This window comes from Thalassophryne amazonica, chromosome 20 (assembly GCF_902500255.1).
Source record: "Thalassophryne amazonica chromosome 20, fThaAma1.1, whole genome shotgun sequence".
NCBI lineage: Eukaryota > Metazoa > Chordata > Actinopteri > Batrachoidiformes > Batrachoididae > Thalassophryne > Thalassophryne amazonica.
The window spans coordinates 56721946-56742472 of NC_047122.1; the positions used below are offsets into that span (position 1 = coordinate 56721946).

The window sequence follows — 20527 nt, forward strand, 5'->3', positions numbered from 1 at the left end:
TACTGCAGGAAAATGTGGGCAAAAGTTACCACTGTGCTTGCTCGGTTAAGTAGACACTTGATTAATGTTGACACTGTCGTAATTAGGCACAAAACCTCAGATTAAGATTCCTCAATGGATTAGAGGTTAAACCTCTCAGGAATGTTGGGTGCACTTTGGATAGCATGTGATTACAAGCTCCTTCTTCCAGACTGAATCACAAACTAGTGGTGCAGTTTAGCTAAAGTTTCCATAAAAAAATTGTTCATTTTGTGATAAGAGCATGGAATTTGGCACACATACCCTAAATGAACTAATGTTTATTTTTACATATGGAGCTCTCCTGGAGCTGACGTCCAATGAGCTACAGGGGTCAATAAAGAATTACATAGGGGTCAAAATTTAAAAATGCACCAATCGTGTTTGAAAATTGGCCACTTTTGCCATGATCTGCCCCATATCTTGCTTCTTATTTTGGTTTGGTCTGTCATCTGTGTCCATGTCCCCAGTCTTCAATCATCTGTCTTTGATATTCTACATTGAGGTCACTGGTTTTCTTTTCTGTTTATCATGCATTTTCTGTTGTAGTCATGATTCAAGTTCCATTATAGTTTGTGTCCAGCCTTTGTTTTTTTTTTCCATTGTGTATTCAATTGTTGAATCACTTGTTTGTGTTGTTTTTATCACATGTTGAATGATCTGTTTATTTTAGTTTTGTAACTTTGGAGTTCCATTGTAGTTTAATCTGAGCCTTTTCTTTTGTTGTTGATCTCCTTTCAGTCCTTACATTTGTTTTCTGGTTAATTCTTTGTTCTTTCAAGGTAGGTCTTTATTTTATTTCTTATTTATTAGAACTTGGGTTTTGTTCATGAGTGGTTTTGGCATTTTGTTTAGATCACGGTGGTTTTAGGTTCACCTTTGAGTTGGGCCCTGTTCACTTTGCTTTTGTCTTACTGCACTCTCTTGCCTGGTGTTCAGGGTTTGGTGTGGGTGTGTCCTCCTGTCCCTGCTGTTTGCCACTCCCCCCTTCCAGAATGTTCTCCACACCTGTATCTAGTTTCCCTAATTTCCACCTGTGTATTTAAACCTTGCTTGCCTTATGTTCTCTGCCAGTTCGTTGTGGTTGTCACCCTATGTTTCAGCCCTCGTCCCATCCAGAGTAACTGTGCTCTTGTTTTGTTTTTGATCCAACCAGCTGTATATGACCTTGCCTCATTTTTGTGACTTTGCATTCGCCTCAGCTCTGATTGCATTGTCTCTCCATGCCACTGAACCCTGCCTGTTTTTGACCACGCCATTGCCTTGCCCCTGCCTGTACCTCTGCTTTGCTGACTGTCCACCCATGTATTGAACCTGAGCCTGTTTTCAAGATAAAGCCTTTTTCTTACTCCAATGCTTGTGTCTGTGAGTCCCGCAATTGTGTCCAGTCACTCTGTGCCTGTAAGCCTAACACAAGTTTGACTGAAGATGAATTGCAGCTGGTCACTCTGTCTCTTATAGCTAATGTGATCAAGGGGTGATGGGGTCCCAGCCATGCTTGAGGGTCCTCAGCTGGATAAACTACATAATGACACCATTTCCAACAGCCAAAGCATTTTTCTGCATTGCTTTTCGGTAGAATAAAGGTTTTCACATCTGCAAAAATAATAGCAATACCAAAATATTTCTGAAAGGCTCATGGCCAACCAATGTATTAGTCTACTCTTTATTTAGTTAGCTCACTTCAGCAAAACATCATTAGAAATGGAAAAATAAATCACATTTCTTGTCAATTTTCTTTAAAAAAATACATTTTTGAAAGCATTTTTTCATATCAAATTGTTTGAGCCCAACAATCCCTGGGCTATTTCTAGAAAGATGGGAACAAATGTTACATGATCTCCATATTTCAGTCCTCTGTCCTTACTCTCTTTCACTCTGGCTTACAGTTACGTTACTCACATCAATGCCATTCTCTCCTGGTACTCCATCAGGACCAGGCTCACCTGGTTCTCCCTTTTGTCCCTGAAGCAAAGCACAGACATGTCAAATTATAAATAAATAAATAAATATATATATATCTTGATTTGGAAGAATAGAATGAATACAGTAGTTTGACTTACTGGTGGACCAGGGGATCCAGGCGCTCCTTTTTCTCCCTGAAAAGACCCAGAGTGATGATGTTAATCTGAATGCAACTCACGAGTAACAATAATTTGTCTTGTCCATTACTAGTTTCTGAACATCACCACTAATGTTCTTTTCCTTTTTTCCAAAAAACATGATTTTCACAACAAAAGATACACATCTTTATCAGATTTATCAAGATGTTTGTATCAGATCGCTATCTTGCAAGTTGTGTCAGTAATGTCCAAAATATAATACTGAGTAATGTAGCCTCCTTGTACAGTGCATCCGTAAAGTATTCACAGCATTTCACATTTTCCACACTTTATGTTACAGCCTTCCAAAATGGAAGAATATTTTTTCCTCACAATTCTACACGATACCCCATAACGACAATGTGTATTTTTTTTTTAGATTTATGCAAATTGATAAAACAAACAAACAAATTAAGAAATCACATGTACATAAGTATTCACAGCCATTGCCATGAAGCTTGAGCTCATGTGTATCCTCTTTCCGATGATAATCCTTGAGATGTTTCTGCAGCTTAATTGGAGTCCACCTGGGGTAAATTCAGTTGATTGGACATGATTTGGAAAGACACACATCTGTCTACATATAAGGTTCCACAGTTGACGGTACATGTCAGCACAAACAAAGCATGAAGTCAAAGGAATTGTTTGTAGGCCTCTGAGAGAGGATTGTCTTGAGGCTGAAATCTGGGGAAGGGTACATAAATATTTCTGCTGCTCTGAAGGTCCCAATGAGCACAGTGGCCTCCATCATCTGTAAATGGAAGATGTTTAGATCCACCAGGACTCTTCTTAGAGCTGTCCCCCTGTCTAAACTGAGTAATTGGGGGAGAAGGGCCTTAGTCAGAGAGGTGACCAATAACTTGATGGTCACTCTGTCAAAGCTCCAACACTCCTCTGTGGAGAGAGAGGAGCCTTCCAGAAGGACAACCATCTCTGCAGCAATCCAAAATCAGGCCTGTCTGGTAGAGTGGCCAGATGGAGTCACTCTTTAGTAAAAGGCACATAGCAGCCCACCTGGAATTTGCCAAAAGGCACTTGAAGGACTCTCAGACCATGAGAAACAAAATTTTCTGGTCTGATGAGACAAAGATTGAACTCTTTGGTGTGAATGCCAGGTGTCATGTTTGGAGGAAACCAGGCACCATCCCTACAGTGAAACATGGTGGTGGCAGTATCATGCTGTGGGGATGTTTCTCATCAGCAGGAACTGGGAGATGAGTCAGGATTGAGGGAAAGATGAATGCAGCAATGTACAGAGACATCCCAGATGAAAACCTGCTCCACAGTGCTATTGACCTCAGACTGGGGTGATGGCAAATCTTTCAGCAGGACAGTGACCCTAAGCACACAGCCAATATATCAAAGGAGTAGCTTCAGGACAACTCTGTGAATGTACTTGATTGGCCCAGCCAGAGCCCAGACCTGAATCTGATTGAACATCTCTGGAGAGATCTGAAAATGGCTGTTCCCTGATGCTCCCCATCCAACCTATTGGAGCTTGAGAAGTGCTGCAAAGAGGAATGAGCAAAACTACCCAAAAATAGGTCATATTCAAGACATGAGATTGCAATTGCTGCCAAAGGTGCATCAACAAAGTATTGAGCAAAGGGTGTGAATATTTATGCACGTGTGATTTGTTGTTGTTGTGTTGTCATTATGGGGTGTTGTGAGTAGAATTTTGAGGGGAAAAAATGAATGTACTCCATTGTGAATTTCTCCACTGTGAGATCAGTAAAGTCTCATCTTATTTTGGAATAAGGCTGTAACATAAAATGTGAAAAAAGTGAAGCACTATGAATACTTTCTGGAAGAACCGTAACATACAATATAATTAGGGCTTTGAACCAGAATTTTTTCCCTTATGGTTTGTTCCAAACAGAAATGCTATTTTAATGTTTCTAGTTTTGGGTTTCACCCTAAATTTGGTGTTCCTGAACCGGTTAAAACAACAAAATAAATTGTTCCCAAACCAGTTAATAATGTTCCATGTCATCCATATGGCTCAGACTGTTTCAAATATTAAAACCACTCACACACTGAATAAATATTAAGTCTTAATCTGACTTGTTACATTGTTTCAGTGTGATTCATCATCACAGCCTGACGATGAGACACTCTTGTTTTGGAAGACAGTGTCTTGGAAATACTTTAATTCCTTATCGTAGAAGTTACTGAAGAAACATAATTTTTAAAGAGGTCCCTCATCACAGCACTCCATTCAGGCATACATCGTCTCTAAAGTCATTTTCATAAAAAAATAAAAACAAAACAAAAAATAATAATGCCAATAACCTCAGTGTGTTTAAAGAAGTCCCTTGATGTTTGTCTGCTCCGGTGCATTTCTCAACCACAGGTCGCGGCACTTTATACCGCCAACAACAACCAAAATAATTGAACGACAGGAAATGAACCTCATCGGGTCATTATAAATGGAAACCTTTTCAAGAATGAAACAAGTTAGGGTATTAACCAGTTACCATTATTTTAAAATAAAATTCTGTTTCAGAACCTAAAAAATACAAAGTTTTTGTTTTTGTTCCATGAACCAATTCAAAGCCTTGAATATAAAAATATATATATTTATAACCAGTGGCAGATCTGCAACTTTTTCCATGTCAGGGTCCATGCAAGGTCCACATTTTACACACTGGGACCAAATATTTAACCACTTAACAGGCATGCTACTTCCTGCTGTTGCTATCTTTAGACCCGGTCACACAGCACTAATGAAGGACAATGAAGCCCAAACAAGAAATGTGGACTTTTGTTGACTTTCTGAGGCATCATTTCACAATCATTCAGTTGCATTCCTGCAGCTGGCACGTCGTCAGAATTTTTAAACTGACGAAAAATTTGAACGAATACTGACAACAACCTCAATTCGTCCGTATTTAGTTTTGCTTTTGTTCGGTTCCTTATGGTTTGCTTAGTTTTCAAAACATTAGCATTTCGTGTGACTTTCGACCAACTTCATTCAACCTCCCAAGTCCGATGTATTGAACGAAGGTTGACGATATCTGAACGAATCAATAACTAAAGCTTTGATGAGCTGAACCAAACATCATTGTATAGCTAATGAATCATCCATCTTTTGGAAAAAAAAGACAATATTTTCATACAGGAACAATAGCGTTAAGAATATTTTATCAACTACTTACGCACATCTGTTTGATTGTGACTGGCTGGGCGTGTGCCTGTGTGTAAGTGAGAATGTGAAGACAAATAAAACTTGTTGTTGTGAAGACAAACAAAGTCTCTCACCTGTTGTCAAGACAAAAAAAAAAAAAAAATCCCGCACCTGCAAGTACTGTGGACATGAGGACAAGGCTGGATGCACTCTGTTTTATACCGCTTTCTTTCACGTTATCATGAATGTTTCGTTTAAAGTGTCAAGGTCGATGTTCGCATCATTTTTTTTTGTTAGTTTCCATTTTATTTCGTTGCTTTTTTGCTCTTGATTCCATTTTCCATGATGGGAAAGTTGCAGGATCTTTTGTCCATATTTTTTCGATGATTTGTTACTTTTTGTTACTTTTGTTATTTGTTACTTTTTTATCCTTCCTCCAGGTATTGCCATGTTACCGGGTCCTTAACTTTTTAGCTCAGGTGAAGACAGGCACCCCATCCAGCAGGTGGCAGACACGTCTATGGGATATTATATATGTATAGTCTTTTTTTAAATCGATCTGGTGTGTCAAAATTCACTAGAGTTTAATTGGTTTATCGTTGCTAAATGCCCCTTTTTAAATACTGAAAATACTGCACAGATCGTTAATTTCCGTTGTCATAATTGTGGCAGGACACCAGTTTTGCACAAACTATTCAGAGATCTGTAGGGAATTCTCATGCCTCATCACACATAGCTTAAAAAGCCCACTGATGATTTAACAAGTGATTAGGGGAAGAACAGCCTTTAGTTTTTCCACACTTATGATGTCACAAAAATTCCAACTGATCCATAATGCACTGGTTATGAGAGGGGATTTCTGCAGCCTGATGCAGATCAATTCCAACTGAAAGCACACACAAGACAGCCATGAAATTGCAAATGAAATCCATTAACATCTAAAGGATGTTGATTCTCCTGCAGACCATCAGGCTCCTTTTCCTTTTCAATATCTCAAACGTATCATGTTACTATGACACAAACCCAGACCTACTCTGCTGGGAACAGACAGAGCTCCTTTATGCCAGTGTGTTTTCATTGACTCTGCCCCCTACTGGTAAGACTGCTGCTCTGTGCTGCAGCACTGACTTCGTATTTCTGTTGCACAATGACAGTCTTTGTGGGAAAATCTGTCTGGTAAACCTGTGTGGACACTCACATCTATGCCGTCTGACCCAGGGGTACCTGAAGGGCCCGGCGGACCTGGAGGGCCCTGAGGTCCAGGCGGACCCCTCTGAAACACAGATAGAAGATATATTTGTCAGACAACACTGCATGGACACAATATATTCTATTATACTGACAATATTAATATGTGTATATGTCATGATCCAGAAAGTTTTACTGTGTAGGTATAAATAAAATTAAAAATAATTAATAATAATAATAACAACAATAAACAAAATATATCACAAAATATAAAGCAGATTAAAATACTAATAATATTAATAATAATTTTCTAAATTCTATCTGCAAATTATCATTTGCAAAGTGCCAAAAACTATGAAACCAAGTCCAAATAAATAAATACATATATTAATAAATACATTTAAGCATTTAAATAAATTAACAAATAAATTTTGGATTTGAATATTAAATTTGAACTAGTAGAAACAGCAACAAAAAAATGCAAGTAAATCTAGATCATGATGGTGGGAAAATAAAAGGATAAATAAGAGCAATGCAAGAGGAGGAGGTTATCAACCTGCCCCTCCCACCTTCATTAGTGGAGCAATAAATCTTTTTTTATAAGATAAAGCAAAATGCATGAAGTTGAACAGGAACATTAGTGAGGTGTTACCAGCTCAGTGTCCAGTATCTAGGTCTTTTTGAACAGGACCTTTCACGCTGACTTGTCAAAATTTGTGTGTTTGCGCAAGTTGCATGAGTTGGCACAGCTGATGGTTTTGTTTTCCGATGAAAAGGTGAAGGATCTTCAGTGCTCAAAAACATAAAATCATGTAATTGAAAGTGATGCAATTCGACCAGGGCAGCACAGCGACGCCATGTCGACAACTATCAAGCGACAAGTATGATTCCATGGGTTTGCAAAAACTGTCTAGTTCACCAACAATAGCTGAACTCGATCCCATAAAAATATAGCTATTTTCCTACATATGAGAGTGGGGCCAGAAATTTGAGCTTGACTTCTGAGCTTTATTGCATATGGATCCTAACCAAAATCAAATCACTTCTTCCTGTCCATAGGCCCACAGGACGTGCCAAGTTTGATTAAAATCACATCATACATGATTCAGATATCTTGCTATAATATACAAACAAGCATAGTTACATATGGAGACGAAGGAGATCACAAAAATGCACACCTGTGAAGGTTATCATACATGTTGCAGATTTTAAACCTTTTCATGGAAGAGCACTTTAACTCCAATACCTGTTGGCGCTTTCCAGGGACTCTTCCTTCCCACTAAACCCTAGAATACAAAGCTAAGAAACATGCTGATCAGAACCTGTCCACTCACCACTTGGGCCAGCACCAGACAGAGCGTCTGCAGCACCACCAGGGTTTTCAGCAAGGCCGAAAGAGCAGCCATGGTCCCCGTCACCTATCCCCCACTCTTCTCAGATCAAATCCTGTTGTCCTCTCGCTGCTCAGCTGCAGGCCGACACGGCGCCAGACTGGTGAAGCAAAGCTGTCCGGAAAGAGGTGGGGGCATTGGGTGGTGGCAGGGTGGAGGGGGGAGTGTGTAGTCCTGAAAACATTTACTCAGCAGGAGTGTGTCGAGACGCATGGAGAGATGAGGTGCAGCGAGAGATGGAGAGAGAGTGTGGTATAATCCTGCCCCAGAGAGCACAAAAGCCCCTTTTTGAGATTGAGACACAGTATTTTAAAAACAGTCCGATTCCATCATAGGACAGGAGCAAAGTTTGTGAACATCAGCTGGTGATGTGTTATTTATGTCTAAGCATATCTCAAAAACTAAACTTCTAAAGTTGTACAGCCTCTGGGTTTTTTTTTTAATCTATAAGTCATAAAAATAATTTTCTTTGGCACCACTATAATTTTATACGTTAGTATTTAAATAAGGGATATATATTATATTGCCAATATGGTCAGAATTGACACCGTCCGGAAACAATTTTGAATTTCAACCCCTGATGGGTTGAAATTCAATCGATCAGATACTACAACCTACATTTTGTAGGAACATCATAGATCATGTGGGAGCTACCCCTGAGCTGCATGAGGATGCTTGGAAGGACATCTTGACTGCCAGTCAGAGTAAAGACAGGCAGCATGAGGTCAGCTGTGCTGGTCGCTCCAACAAAATAAACTAAGATGGTGGAAAACACTTTGAAATACCTTATTTCTGTATAACTCTATTATGTTGTCATATATTTTGTAAAAGTTGGTGAGAAATAAACACTTGCAAATCTAAAAATCACTAAGGGCCCTTGGGCAAGGTCCATAATCCCCAAGTTGCTCCTGGTGTGTAGTGAGCGCCTTGCAAGGCAGCAGCATCACATCGGGGTGAATGTGAGGCACTGATGTGTAAAGTGCTTTGAGAGTCTGATGCAGATGGAAAAGTGCTATATAAATGCAGTCCATTTACCATTTTTGTTAGTGTATGTGCTCCATTGCCTCAGGAACAACCATCAAGAAAGTGGGTCAGGTCACAGCTAATCTCAAAATCTCACTGATGCACACAAACATTTCCTCCTGCAGTTTGTCAGCACAATGACATTAGAAGGAAGATATTTTCCATATAATTCCCCTCCAGATATATATATATATATATATATATATATATATATATATATATATATATATATATATATATATATATATATATACACGAGGGCTGTCATTAAAGTATAGGTCCTTTTTATTTTTTTCAAAAACTATATGGATTTCATTCATATGTTTTTACGTCAGACATGCTTGAACCCTTGTGCGCACGCGTGAGTTTTTCCACGCCTGTCGGTGACGTCATTCGCCTGTGAGCACTCCTTGTGGGAGGAGTCCTCCAGCCCCTCGTCGGAATTCCTTTGTCTGAGAAGTTGCTGAGAGACTGGCGCTTTGTTTGATCAAAATTTTTTCTAAACCTGTGAGGCACATCGAAGTGGACACGGTTCGAAAAATTAAGCTGGTTTTCGGTGAAAATTTTAACGGCTGATGAGAAATTTTGAGGTGATACTGTCGCTTTAAGGACTTCCCACGTTGTGAGACGTCGCGCAGCGCTCTCAGGCGCCGTCGTCAGCCTGTTTCAAGCTGAAAACCTCCACATTTCAGGCTCTATTGATCCAGGACGTCGTGAGAGAACAGAAGTTTCAGAATAAGTCAGTTTCAGCATTTTATCCGGATATTCCACTGTTAAAGGAGATTTTTTTAATGAAAGACGTGCGGACAGGTCCGCGCGTCGGGACGCAGCTGGCACGGTGCGGCGGCACAGGAAAAACACCTCCGTGTTGATAACCATTTGTAAAATCCAGGCGGCTTTTGATGGCTTTCAGTGGAGTGAGTATATGAGAAATTGTTTAACAGCTGGACATGTTCCACCTTGTCCTTAAGGCTTCCAACGGAGGTGTTTTTCCTGTGGCGGAGCGTCGCAGCGGCTGCGAGCCGACGCCAGTCTCTCAGCAACTTCTCAGACAAAGGAATTCCGACGAGGGGCTGGACGACTCCTCCCACAAGGAGTGCTCACAGGCGAATGACGTCACCGACAGGCGTAGAAAAACTCACGCATGCGCACGAGGGTTCAAGCATGTCTGATGTAAAAACATGAATGAAATCCATATAGTTTTTGAAAAAAATAAAAAGGACCTATACTTTATTGACAGACCTCGTATATATATATATATATATATATATATATATATATATATGTTCTCTTCATTAAAATGAGCTGTAACTTTGCAACCCATTACAAAAAACAAACTGACATTATAATGCTTGGATTTTGGTAGAAATTTTGTAAAATTTGAAAGGGCGTACCACGTTATTAGAAAGAAAAGACCTGAGTAAAAGGTTTGTTCATTAAATTCAGTTTATTTTCACAAAGGTTTCATCTGAATCAAATGAACCAATCGTGTAACAGTTATTTTTTTCTTAAAATGTATTCTGTTCACAACTTTAAGAGACATTAGAAGACATTTTTTGTTCAGTCAGGTGTTTGGGTAGCCAAGCAGGTTTTCTTTACCATTTATATCTACTAAACACAACCAAGTCTCACGTTTTCTTACATATTCCTTTCAAGAAATGACTCACATTTTTGTGATGCGGTTTATTGTACTTCACTATTTCGACCCTAACCCTAACCATAACCCCCCATGCTTCCCCCTCCACCGCACATCACCAGAAATTTTGTGACACCATCGCAACTTAATTTCATCATACCATTACAAAAATGTGACTCATTTCGTCATGGTACGGCAAACTAATAGATTAAATCATTTTTCATGATGCCATCACAAACTGGCGTGAGATCGGGCTGACTTCACAGCACTTACAATGCAGCCTCAGTGTACGATGGCCTACACAAAAATGTATGGTAGCCATCCCATGGTCGTAGCTGGTCGTAGCCAGGTAGGGGTCAGTGAGAAGTTACAGAAGGGTCAAAACTGAAACAAAATGCTTCAATCATAGTCATATTTGTCTGATCATAAAGATTTCAAAAATGTATAGTTTTGGCTATCTCTGACTGAATGTGATGAAGTTATGGGGTAAAAACAACAAAAATGGTGACAAAGGCCAAATGTTTGTTCAGGGTTCAAAAGTCAACGTTGCTCCAATTTTGGTAAAAAAAACAAACAAACAAACAAAACAAAACAAACAAACAAACAAAAAAAAACAAGTGATCTAAATTATTAGTTAGGTTAATGGGATTTTAAAAAAGAATAGTCTGTACCATCTGTTATGCTTAGTTATCAAGTTATAGGCAACATATGTCATAGAATCCAGTCGCATCAACCATGTCTCAGCTTTCGTTTGGAGACCAAGCATTCAACAGTCATAATATTCTATTAATCGCATTAGCTCAACCAATTTTTTAATTGCTTTTTACCAATTTTAGATACCTGTAGAAATTGAATTTGACCTTTGTCACCATTTTTGCTGTTTTTACCCATAACAATCAGTGACAGCTCAAACTAAACATTTTTGATAAAGTGTTAGGAAGGGTTAATCACATTTGCAAGAAATCCTTTTCTTTCTTTAAATTAGATTAGGACAGAATGAATTAGGGTGACTGAGGCATATGTAGCAGAAGTTAAAAAAATCCATTGTATGCTCAAATAACAACATAACATTAGCAAATTATTTTGTATTCATCAAGATGTTATTCATACAGCAATGCTAGGTGTTTTCTTTTAATAATATACCTTTGTATGGTTTAATCAACCCTACATCATTCTCAGAAGTTGGCTCCACTTTGTTTACATCTAATGTGCACAGTTCTTTTGCAAGTCATTTTTGTCATTATTGTGTTTCTTAACATAGTGAGCAATGTGACAACTCAAATTAAAAGAAAGCAACACAAATAACACAATTACAAAAAAAAAACAACATGCTGCTAGTTTGTCTTATAAGCTAGCAAAGAACTATGCAGCTAACACTGCTTCTTTTTGTTTTTTTTCTTTCAAACTTTACTGAACAATGAACAACAAAGACAGAGTGGGTAAACTGCCTTTGTAGAAATTTAAAAAATGTCACCAAAAATAAATGTTGTAAGTAATCATAAAATACAATAATGTTTTATGAGCTACACCTTCACATTAGCGAGAAAAGAGGGCAACAGGCACTTGATGGGCATTCCTGTGGCGTAGCCAGCACATGGTTACTTGCCATTAATGTGCACAATGTTTAATGAGAGGTTAGAAAGGATGGAAAAAGCAAAGTTCATTTTATTTGTTTGAGTCAAACATATTTTGTGGTGATGTTCCTGTATTGCTAGTTAGCATGTTAACATCATAAGATGTCTCGTAAATAATTTCAGAGGCATTATCGAGTTACAAAAACAGTGCTTTTAGATTTACAGGTGTTTATTTCTTGCTAACTTTTACAAAACATATGAGGACAAAATGCCAAACATATTAGATTTATCCAGAAATACAGCTGTTTTGGAGTGTCTTCCGGCATCTTGGATTATTTTGTTCCAGTGAGTAACCAGCTAACGTCACGCTGATGCGTCGCGTTGCTCAGTGTTTGCATAAAATAGACTTCTCATTGATTTTGACCCCAGCTGGCTGGCAGCACAGGGACCGTTGTCTCTTGTAAAATGTCTGCCATGATTAAGCTATTGTGGACCGTAGGAACAAGATTGAGAAAAGTTAATTTAGAGCTGTACTAAGTGTCCTGTTGCTATAAGTGATTTCTCTTCTATAGCTATGGTCAAACTCAAATAGAACACTCACAGGATTGATTATTAACCGTGCTTATGACTAAGCTTGTAAATGTGAACTTGTCTTTATGCCAGCTCTCTGAAAGGGACTTTTGCCAACAAAAAGATCATCAGGAAGCTCCCACAGTGTTGTTAAATCCTCAAAGTTGCTGCTAAAAGGGTATTTATTTCCCAAAGTTACACGGCTTATTCCCTTTTTTCTTTTTCTTTTTTCTCTTCTTCTGCCCCCTTTTGGTTTGAGCGCCTGAACTGGATACACGTCTCTGTACTGACATCTAGTGGTCATTTTTCTGAGCGCAGAATAAAAAGCAGATTTTCAAGGCTGAACAAACAACTCAAACGTGACTCTTACTGTCCAGAGACTATATTACATGTCAAACATACAGCTCCTCGTCTATCCACTAGATGACAGCATATACCTGTCGGCTGATTTCAGCATTGCAGAGCGAGGCGGTTGCCATAGTGACCTGTGCTGCATCAGAGACAATGAAGGCAGCACTGAGGATGCTGGGAGGGGATCCACTTATTCCTAAATGAAGATTTATTACACACGCCAGGGGATTTCAACACATTCCTCATAAAAAAAAAACAATAAAAGTGCATAAACGCAACTCAGCAATGTCCTCCGCTGTCTTTGTTTTTTTTTTTTGCATACAAAAAAGTGTTTCTCACACTCAAACTCACAATTAAAGCAGCATTCCACACATTGGCCGATGGCACTGAATATTAATTACTAAGTTGTTTTGTAATGATAAATTCTCTAAGATGCAAATTAGTCATGGACTCAAAATAATTAAAATTAAATGTGATGAAATCCAGTGTTTCTCAGAGCTGTTTATTAATGTTCCATCTGTTTATCTAAATTAGACCTACACCATGCTGAGCTGCTGGTTTGCACTTTAAGGTCAAATTGAGAGGAATGTAGTGACAAGCACACACAACAACAACAACAATAATAATAATAATAATAATAATATTTTTCATAGAATGCAACATGTACCATGCAGAAATATGCAGTGGATGCATAGAATACAAATGCAACTTACAAATTTAATACAAAACAAAAATAAATCTCAACGCATTCATTTAATTTATACAGTCAGGTTGATAAGCATTTGGACAGTAGTACAATTTTCATAATTTTGCATCTGTATCCACCATAATTGTGTTGAAATGTAGACTGTTAGCTTTAATTACATTAGATTCCTTGGGGTGCCTCGTGTTGTGATTTGGTGCCAGGGGTGCTGAAAAGGGGAGAATAAGGAGAAGGATTCTAGGGGCCCATGATTGACAGGGGCCCAGAGAGGCCCCTAATACAATTATAATACTGACAAAATAATGTCAGGGTGGCCCAGTAAGATTTCTTTGCATGGGGCCCAAAATCCCTGGCGGTGCCCCTGTTTGGCGCTATATAAATAACTCAAATTAACAGAAAATGTTGCAATAACACAAAGGAATGGTCCCTCAATTTTCAGAACCCATACGTCATTGGTGAAAATAAATATATGGATTAGGATTAATAGAAATCATCGCTTTAACAGGCAGTTTTCTTGAAACATATAATGGGATGGATACATAAACATTTCCAAGTCAGTGAGTGTATATTTTGCTGTTTGTATTAAGAAATACACACAGCATGATTCTGTATGGTATGTCTGGAGTAGGCAGTTTTCAAAACTGAATGTGCAAGAAGAAGACTATGAGGGAAGCCATCAAGACACGTATAACTATGAAAGAATTACAGGCTTCTATGGCTGTGATTGGAGAAACTGTATAAATTGCAGCATTTGCATCACAACTTCATGATAGTGGTACAGAGAAGGATTTTATTTAAAAAAAATGTTAAAAACTCAACTCTATTTTGGTACATGGGAGACTCAACACTTGATACGTGTTTCAATGTATTGAAATGCTTTGCTGCAATGGTGACTAGTGATACAACAGACAAAAGTAGGCCCATCTGCAGCTTCATCAAAACTACAGAAGCCGTAACTCCTTGAGTCGTCATAAGTGTCTTGGTAGCTCCCTTCACGAGTCTTCACATCAACCCTCAGATTTTGAGACATGCCCAGCTGTAAAAGTGATTTTGTATGAATAACTTTATATTTAGTTTGCTCAATTACTTATAGACGCTGAAAATGGAGGGATTATGTACAAATGGCTGTAATTCCTGATTGGACAATGCAATATTTTTGTCAAACCTCCTGAATTAAAACTAATAGTCTAAACTACAAGCACATCCTGATAGTCTCACTTCAACAGTTTCAAGTACAGCCCTCACTGCAGGTGTTCCTGTTATTTTCATCCATCGCTTTGCTTCCTTTTGTGCACCCAACAAATCTGCATTTTTGCAGACATTGTTAATGGCTTTATATTTCATTATGCTCTAGTGAACTGTGAAGTGTTTGCCTCAGTGCCACTTCTCTGGAAAAGTATATTTCTAAAGTGACAATGTCAGCAGACTGCTGCAAATCCAAATGACAAAACAGCATTTTCTTGTAATACGTGTGACTCATTCCTCCTTCCAGTGCTTGGAAGTTGCAACATTCAGGAAGAGCTTAGCTGAGATGACATTAACTCTTTGACACACAAGAATTAATGGATTTTAAAAAGTGTATCAAATTTCATCAGATAGTTACACGGAAGCCCGCTGTCATTTCAAAGTGTTTTGTCCTGTTTGTCCGATTGCACAGTTAGTGGATTTCTCCCAACGTGGAGAAGGTTTATTGCCATAGGCAGCCCTAGAGTGGGCTTGATGATGCTGCACATCTTCATAAGAATTTCACAAGAAGTTCTGCCCTGACTTCACCAGAAAATTAAGGTTTCCTGTTCAAAAATCCTATTTTCAGCATCAGTTTCTCACCACAATTCTTAAACTCATCGTGTTGTGTAATTTCACCATGTTCCTTTTGCTTTGAATACAAGCGTTATTGAAAATACATTAAAATATAGAATTAACAAACCTACGAATTGACATCAGTTATCATGAGAAATATTATGTTGGGAAACCGAAGCAGGTATACAGTAACCCGCCAATTTATTAGTCTGAAGGCTAAAGTGTGTCCCACTTTAAACAACTTTGACCTTTTTCGGACCATCCTTTGTAAACCCTAGAAATAGCTGTGCATGAAAATCCCCATTTAAATCCCCTTTCTTCTCCATTCTGATGCACGGTTTTAACTTCAGCAAGTCATCTTTACCACTTGCAGATGCCTCCAGCTGAGAGACAAGTGCAAGCTCAGAGTCTCTGAGTTCTTGCCAATGGCATTTGTCAGGGATGTGTTCTGGCACCTACTCTGTTTGATGTTTGCATTGACACAGTGTTGGGTAAAATCCTGGAGTCCAGCAACTTAGGTACCTTTTTTATCAGTGAGGAAAGGTTCATGGACCTGAACATATACACAATGCTAAGATATCTGTGGAACCAATGGATGCCATGATTTCAGCACTTGAGATGCTTAGTGATGAGTCAGATTGTCTGGGGTTGCAATTGTAGAATTAAAACTAAGATCCAGGGTTCACTTCTTGGATTCAGACATCAGAAGTGTATCTGCTTGCGATGAAGGTGTCAAACTTGTTGTAGACATGGACCATGTCTACCTCTGCAGTTGTCAACCAGGACCCAGGGTGGTTCAGCAGTGTGGTGGATGTGGCAACATGCACTACCAGCACATGTTCTAAGACATGATCTGAACTAGTACCGCTCTCCTATGCTGTATTCCTCTACACTAAAATGCACAAAGTGCTTGGGAGCGCTGTCATACACAATGGCAGAGCAGGCAGTGACATGAAGAAATGACTCAACAAGGCCAGAAATGTTTTCAGAATGATGAACAATGTATGGAAGTCATCCCAATACAGTGCTAAGACAAAACTAAGACTGTACCAGAGCTGCTGGTACGTAATGCTGGAGGATGACCGAGAGTGACCTGAACAAGTTGTCCACCTTCCACGCCAAGACCTCAGAAGAATACTACAGATCTGAGACTATCTCCAACCAAGAACTTCTCACCCGCTGCAACCAGGACAGCATGGGAACCATCATTTTGCGAAGGCGATAGAGATGGATTGGACACGTCATATGACAGGAACAGGACAACATCACCTGCATAGCCCTTCACTGGACACCAGAGGGAAGCGAAGTGAGGAACTGAAGACCTTCCATCACATCTGGGGAACCATTCAGAAGTTGGCTCAGGACAGGCAGCAGTGGCGCTCCTTTGTTGTTGCCCTACATGCCAAAGATGCATATGGCAGTAAGTAAGTAAAATGCACAATATTAAGATGTCAGGCAAAACTACAAAAAAAAGCATAAGCAAAAGATCCTGAAATATCTTGACTAAGAAGCATTTGGTTGCATGAAAAAGTGCTGAGATCTAAAATCCAGCTGTGTAGGGCTTGTCATGGGTGAAAGCATTAAAACAAAATCAACATCCAGTCTTTCCTCAGTATGAATGGTTCCAAAGCTTATTCAAACTTAGAAAACAGACACGTACACATAAATCTTTGGCATTATGTCTGTTTTTTAACCATTTAGTGTAATGTGACTTGTTGCACGAGTGCATACCACATTCACTGTAACTCACTGAGAGATCACCTGGCACCACAGACCGACTAAATAAAAACCTCAACCACAAATCCTGACCTCAAATGACCGACCACTTGTCCTCCGTTTGACTGCACACAACCTGCACAAATGCACAAAACAGAGAAAACACACACATGCTCATGCATTAAACCAGCACCCGACATGAAGTATTGTGACTGACCAGAGAGGTTCTGTTTCAGCTCTGGCGTTCCACCCTCTGCTCTCATTTTTCCTGAGAAAGACACGCCAAGTCCGTTCCTTGGCTAAAAAGACACCCGAGACGAGGGGACAGTGAACATCATTGTCACGGTCTGGTGCAAAGGCATTAATTCATACAAACACAGTGTATGATGGGTAACAATACCATACTTGGGATGACCAGAGTGCACAGTCAGTATTACATACGGTGGAACACCAATCACATCCCGACTAACCTTTAAATGGGTAAAGTGGAGCACTGATGATACTCTGCCTGACCTGAGTGGGACAAAGTTAATAAACTAACCTTTTTGTTCATATGTTGTATTAACCCTCTGGGGCCGACGCCGTCGTATACGATGGCTAAGACCAAGCTTTACTAAATTATAAATAACTTTTAATGATATGAGATAGAAACTTACTTTCTAATGAGCCAAAGTGGGCCAAAGTGTGAATGAAAGCTGCTTTAGGAGCAGAACAGTCCAAAACACAGCAGAAGTAGACGTTTGTGATGTAACCTTTGTATAATAGCAGACAGAAATTGCTTTGAGATGAAGACAAACAAAACACATAAACCATTTTGTATATTGTTCAAAATGTGCATTTGTGTTTATTGTTGAACCTTTTTGTTGTACAGTCTTTCACACAAGACCTCAAATTACCTTTATAAAGTGTCAAAACAGTTGTTTTATAGTTTGCTGTGTGTTTAAATAAATGTGTGTGGAAAATTATTTTCCGCTTTATTTTTCCTTTCTTATTTCTGATTGTAAACCTTATTACACTTATAAAACACAACAAAAGCACTATATTATGAAAGCACAGGTTGTCCTGAAAAAAAGAGACATAAAACTTGATTTTGAGATGCAGGGAGAGCTGTTAACAGCAATAATAAAACATTTATGCCAGGCGAGTGAGCTGTCCAAAAAATGCCCTCGGACCCCAGAGGGTTAAAGAATGTTTTTGGGGATGGTTTTCATAAGTTTCCTTGGATGCGAGTGTTAAAAATTATGGGCATATTATTTCCTAAGGAAGTGCAGATTGACTGAAGCAAAAGTCATCAAGCTACCAACAGTTGCAATAGCTGTGCAAATCAGTGCTAGTCTTGAATCAGTTAGTATTTATTAAAGCATCATTTTTGGAATTGAGCAATGTTTTTCATAACAGTTTACTTGGGTGTGGTATTAAAAAAAAATCCAAATGGACAAAAGGTCTTCAAGCTACCAACAGCTGCAAAAGTTGCTAACCGGCGCTAACATTGCTATCATACATATGTATAATTAATTACCACAAAATTTAATTTGATGAAAATACTGAAGCACATACTTCTAAGATGATACACTTAGGCAACTAACTACACAGCAAGCCATATAATTAGAGATATTTGTAATAAAATGTTCATCAAGGAAAAACACTATCTACCACAACAACTAGCAGGTACAGCTAACAAAGCTGTGATAGCAGGGCTCTGGTGCTGCATTCAAAGTCCTTGGAAAGTCTGCGATTTTGACTTCTAGCTCAGGCAAAAATGTCTTGAATGCTCCATCTGGTTGGAAATTACTTGTGGAAACCCGTGAGGAAATTGAGCGACCTGAGGTTTATTTTTTTTTATTTTGTTTTTTTTTTTTCATTTATATAGTGCCAAATCACAACAGAGTTGCCTCAAGGCGCTTCATACAAGTAAGGTCTAACCTTACTAACCCTCAGAGCAACAGTGGTAAGGAAAAACTCCCTCTGAGGAAGATACCTCAAACAGACCAGACTCAAAGGGGTGACCCTCTGCTTGGGCCATGCTTCAGACACAAATTACAGAAAAATTCACAAAACAAATATACAGGAAAAGCTGTTGGTGCACAGGACAGGAGGGTCGCCAGCACAAATACCACACCCATCTCTGGATGGAGCCGCACCTTAAACAGAGAATCGAGCATCAGAAAGACAAGAAATACAGTATAATTTGTCAGCATTAAACAACAAGAAAAACAGGAAATACTAAAGTGATTGCCAGCTATTAGCCCTGAGCTTCACTAAAAGACCCAGAATTTAGGTAAAGTTGAGGCCACGCCATGCTCCAATTACTAACAAAATGAATTAAAATAGTGAAAAGCACTAGAACTATACTATGCCAGTATGCTAGCCATACGAAAGGGAAAATAAGTGCGTCTTATGTCTGGACTTGAAAGTCTCTACATAACCTGACTGTTTTATTTTGACGCAAGGAGATCTTTCCAGAGAACAGGGGTATGAAAAGCTCTGTGACCCACAGACTTCTTATTCACCCTAGGGACACAAAGTAGTCCCGCACCCTGAGAACGCAAACCCGGGCCGGTACGTAAGGTTTAATTAGATCAGCTAGGTAGGGAGGTGCCAGTCCGTGAACAATTTTATAGACTAGTAGCAGAACCTTAAAATCTGATCTCACTGAGACAGGAAGCCAGTGAAGGGATGCCAAAATAGGTGTAATGTGGTCAAACTTTCTGCTTTGTGTCAAAAGCCTGGCAGCAGCATTTTGAACTAATTGGAGACCCCTAATGCTGGACTGCGGTAAACCAGAAAATAAAACATTGCGTAGGATCAAAAATTACTCCAAAGTTCCTCACTTTGACCGTGTGATGTATGACACATGAGCCTAGGCTAAGCTTTAAGTGGTCAAATTGATGCGATGTCTTCATTCAGTCTTATCAGAGTTTAAAAGTAGGAAGGTATCTGAGTTGACATCACAGCCATGGCAGCTGTGTTTGCAACTAGCAAGACAATAATACTAATGTTGAAAATGCATGTTTAAAATGAATTTTTAACAAGATTGCCACTGTATGTAATATATTCACATTCTATGTACAATTAGTTCAGTTTCCATCAGCACACATCAACAAAAACATCACTGATGATTCCATTTAGCCCAGAAGATAATGTCAGCTTAGCTACTGTGTTAGGCTATTTAGCTGATCTATATTTGTCTCCAAGGTAATCTCATGCATGCACGTCTTCCTGCACGTTTTCCAGAAGTAGGATTTTTTTTTCTGACCATCTGAGAGTTTTCAACACAGCATGAGTCCCAGGAAAAAAAACAGCACAAACTGATGATGTCATACACAAG

The 20527-nt window shown here is 39.0% G+C and overlaps 1 protein-coding gene and 1 long non-coding RNA gene across 2 annotated transcripts in view; one reads left to right on the top strand and one right to left on the bottom strand.

Annotated features, from left to right (window-relative positions):
* Positions 1 to 20527, bottom strand: part of col9a2 (procollagen, type IX, alpha 2) — a 55528-nt gene that overhangs the window by 27762 nt on the left and 7239 nt on the right. The window contains exons 3-6 of the mRNA XM_034160350.1: positions 7770 to 7844; positions 6446 to 6520; positions 2082 to 2117; positions 1921 to 1983 (exon numbers count right to left, since the gene is read on the bottom strand). Of these exons, the coding sequence (XP_034016241.1) occupies positions 1921 to 1983; positions 2082 to 2117; positions 6446 to 6520; positions 7770 to 7841 (246 nt within the window). The 5' untranslated portion in view covers positions 7842 to 7844. The remainder of the gene's footprint in view (positions 1 to 1920; positions 1984 to 2081; positions 2118 to 6445; positions 6521 to 7769; positions 7845 to 20527) is intronic.
* Positions 9 to 19743, top strand: LOC117501448. Its single transcript, XR_004558036.1, has 4 exons — positions 9 to 24; positions 4418 to 4420; positions 17933 to 17941; positions 19544 to 19743. It is a non-coding gene; the product is annotated as an uncharacterized LOC117501448 (long non-coding RNA).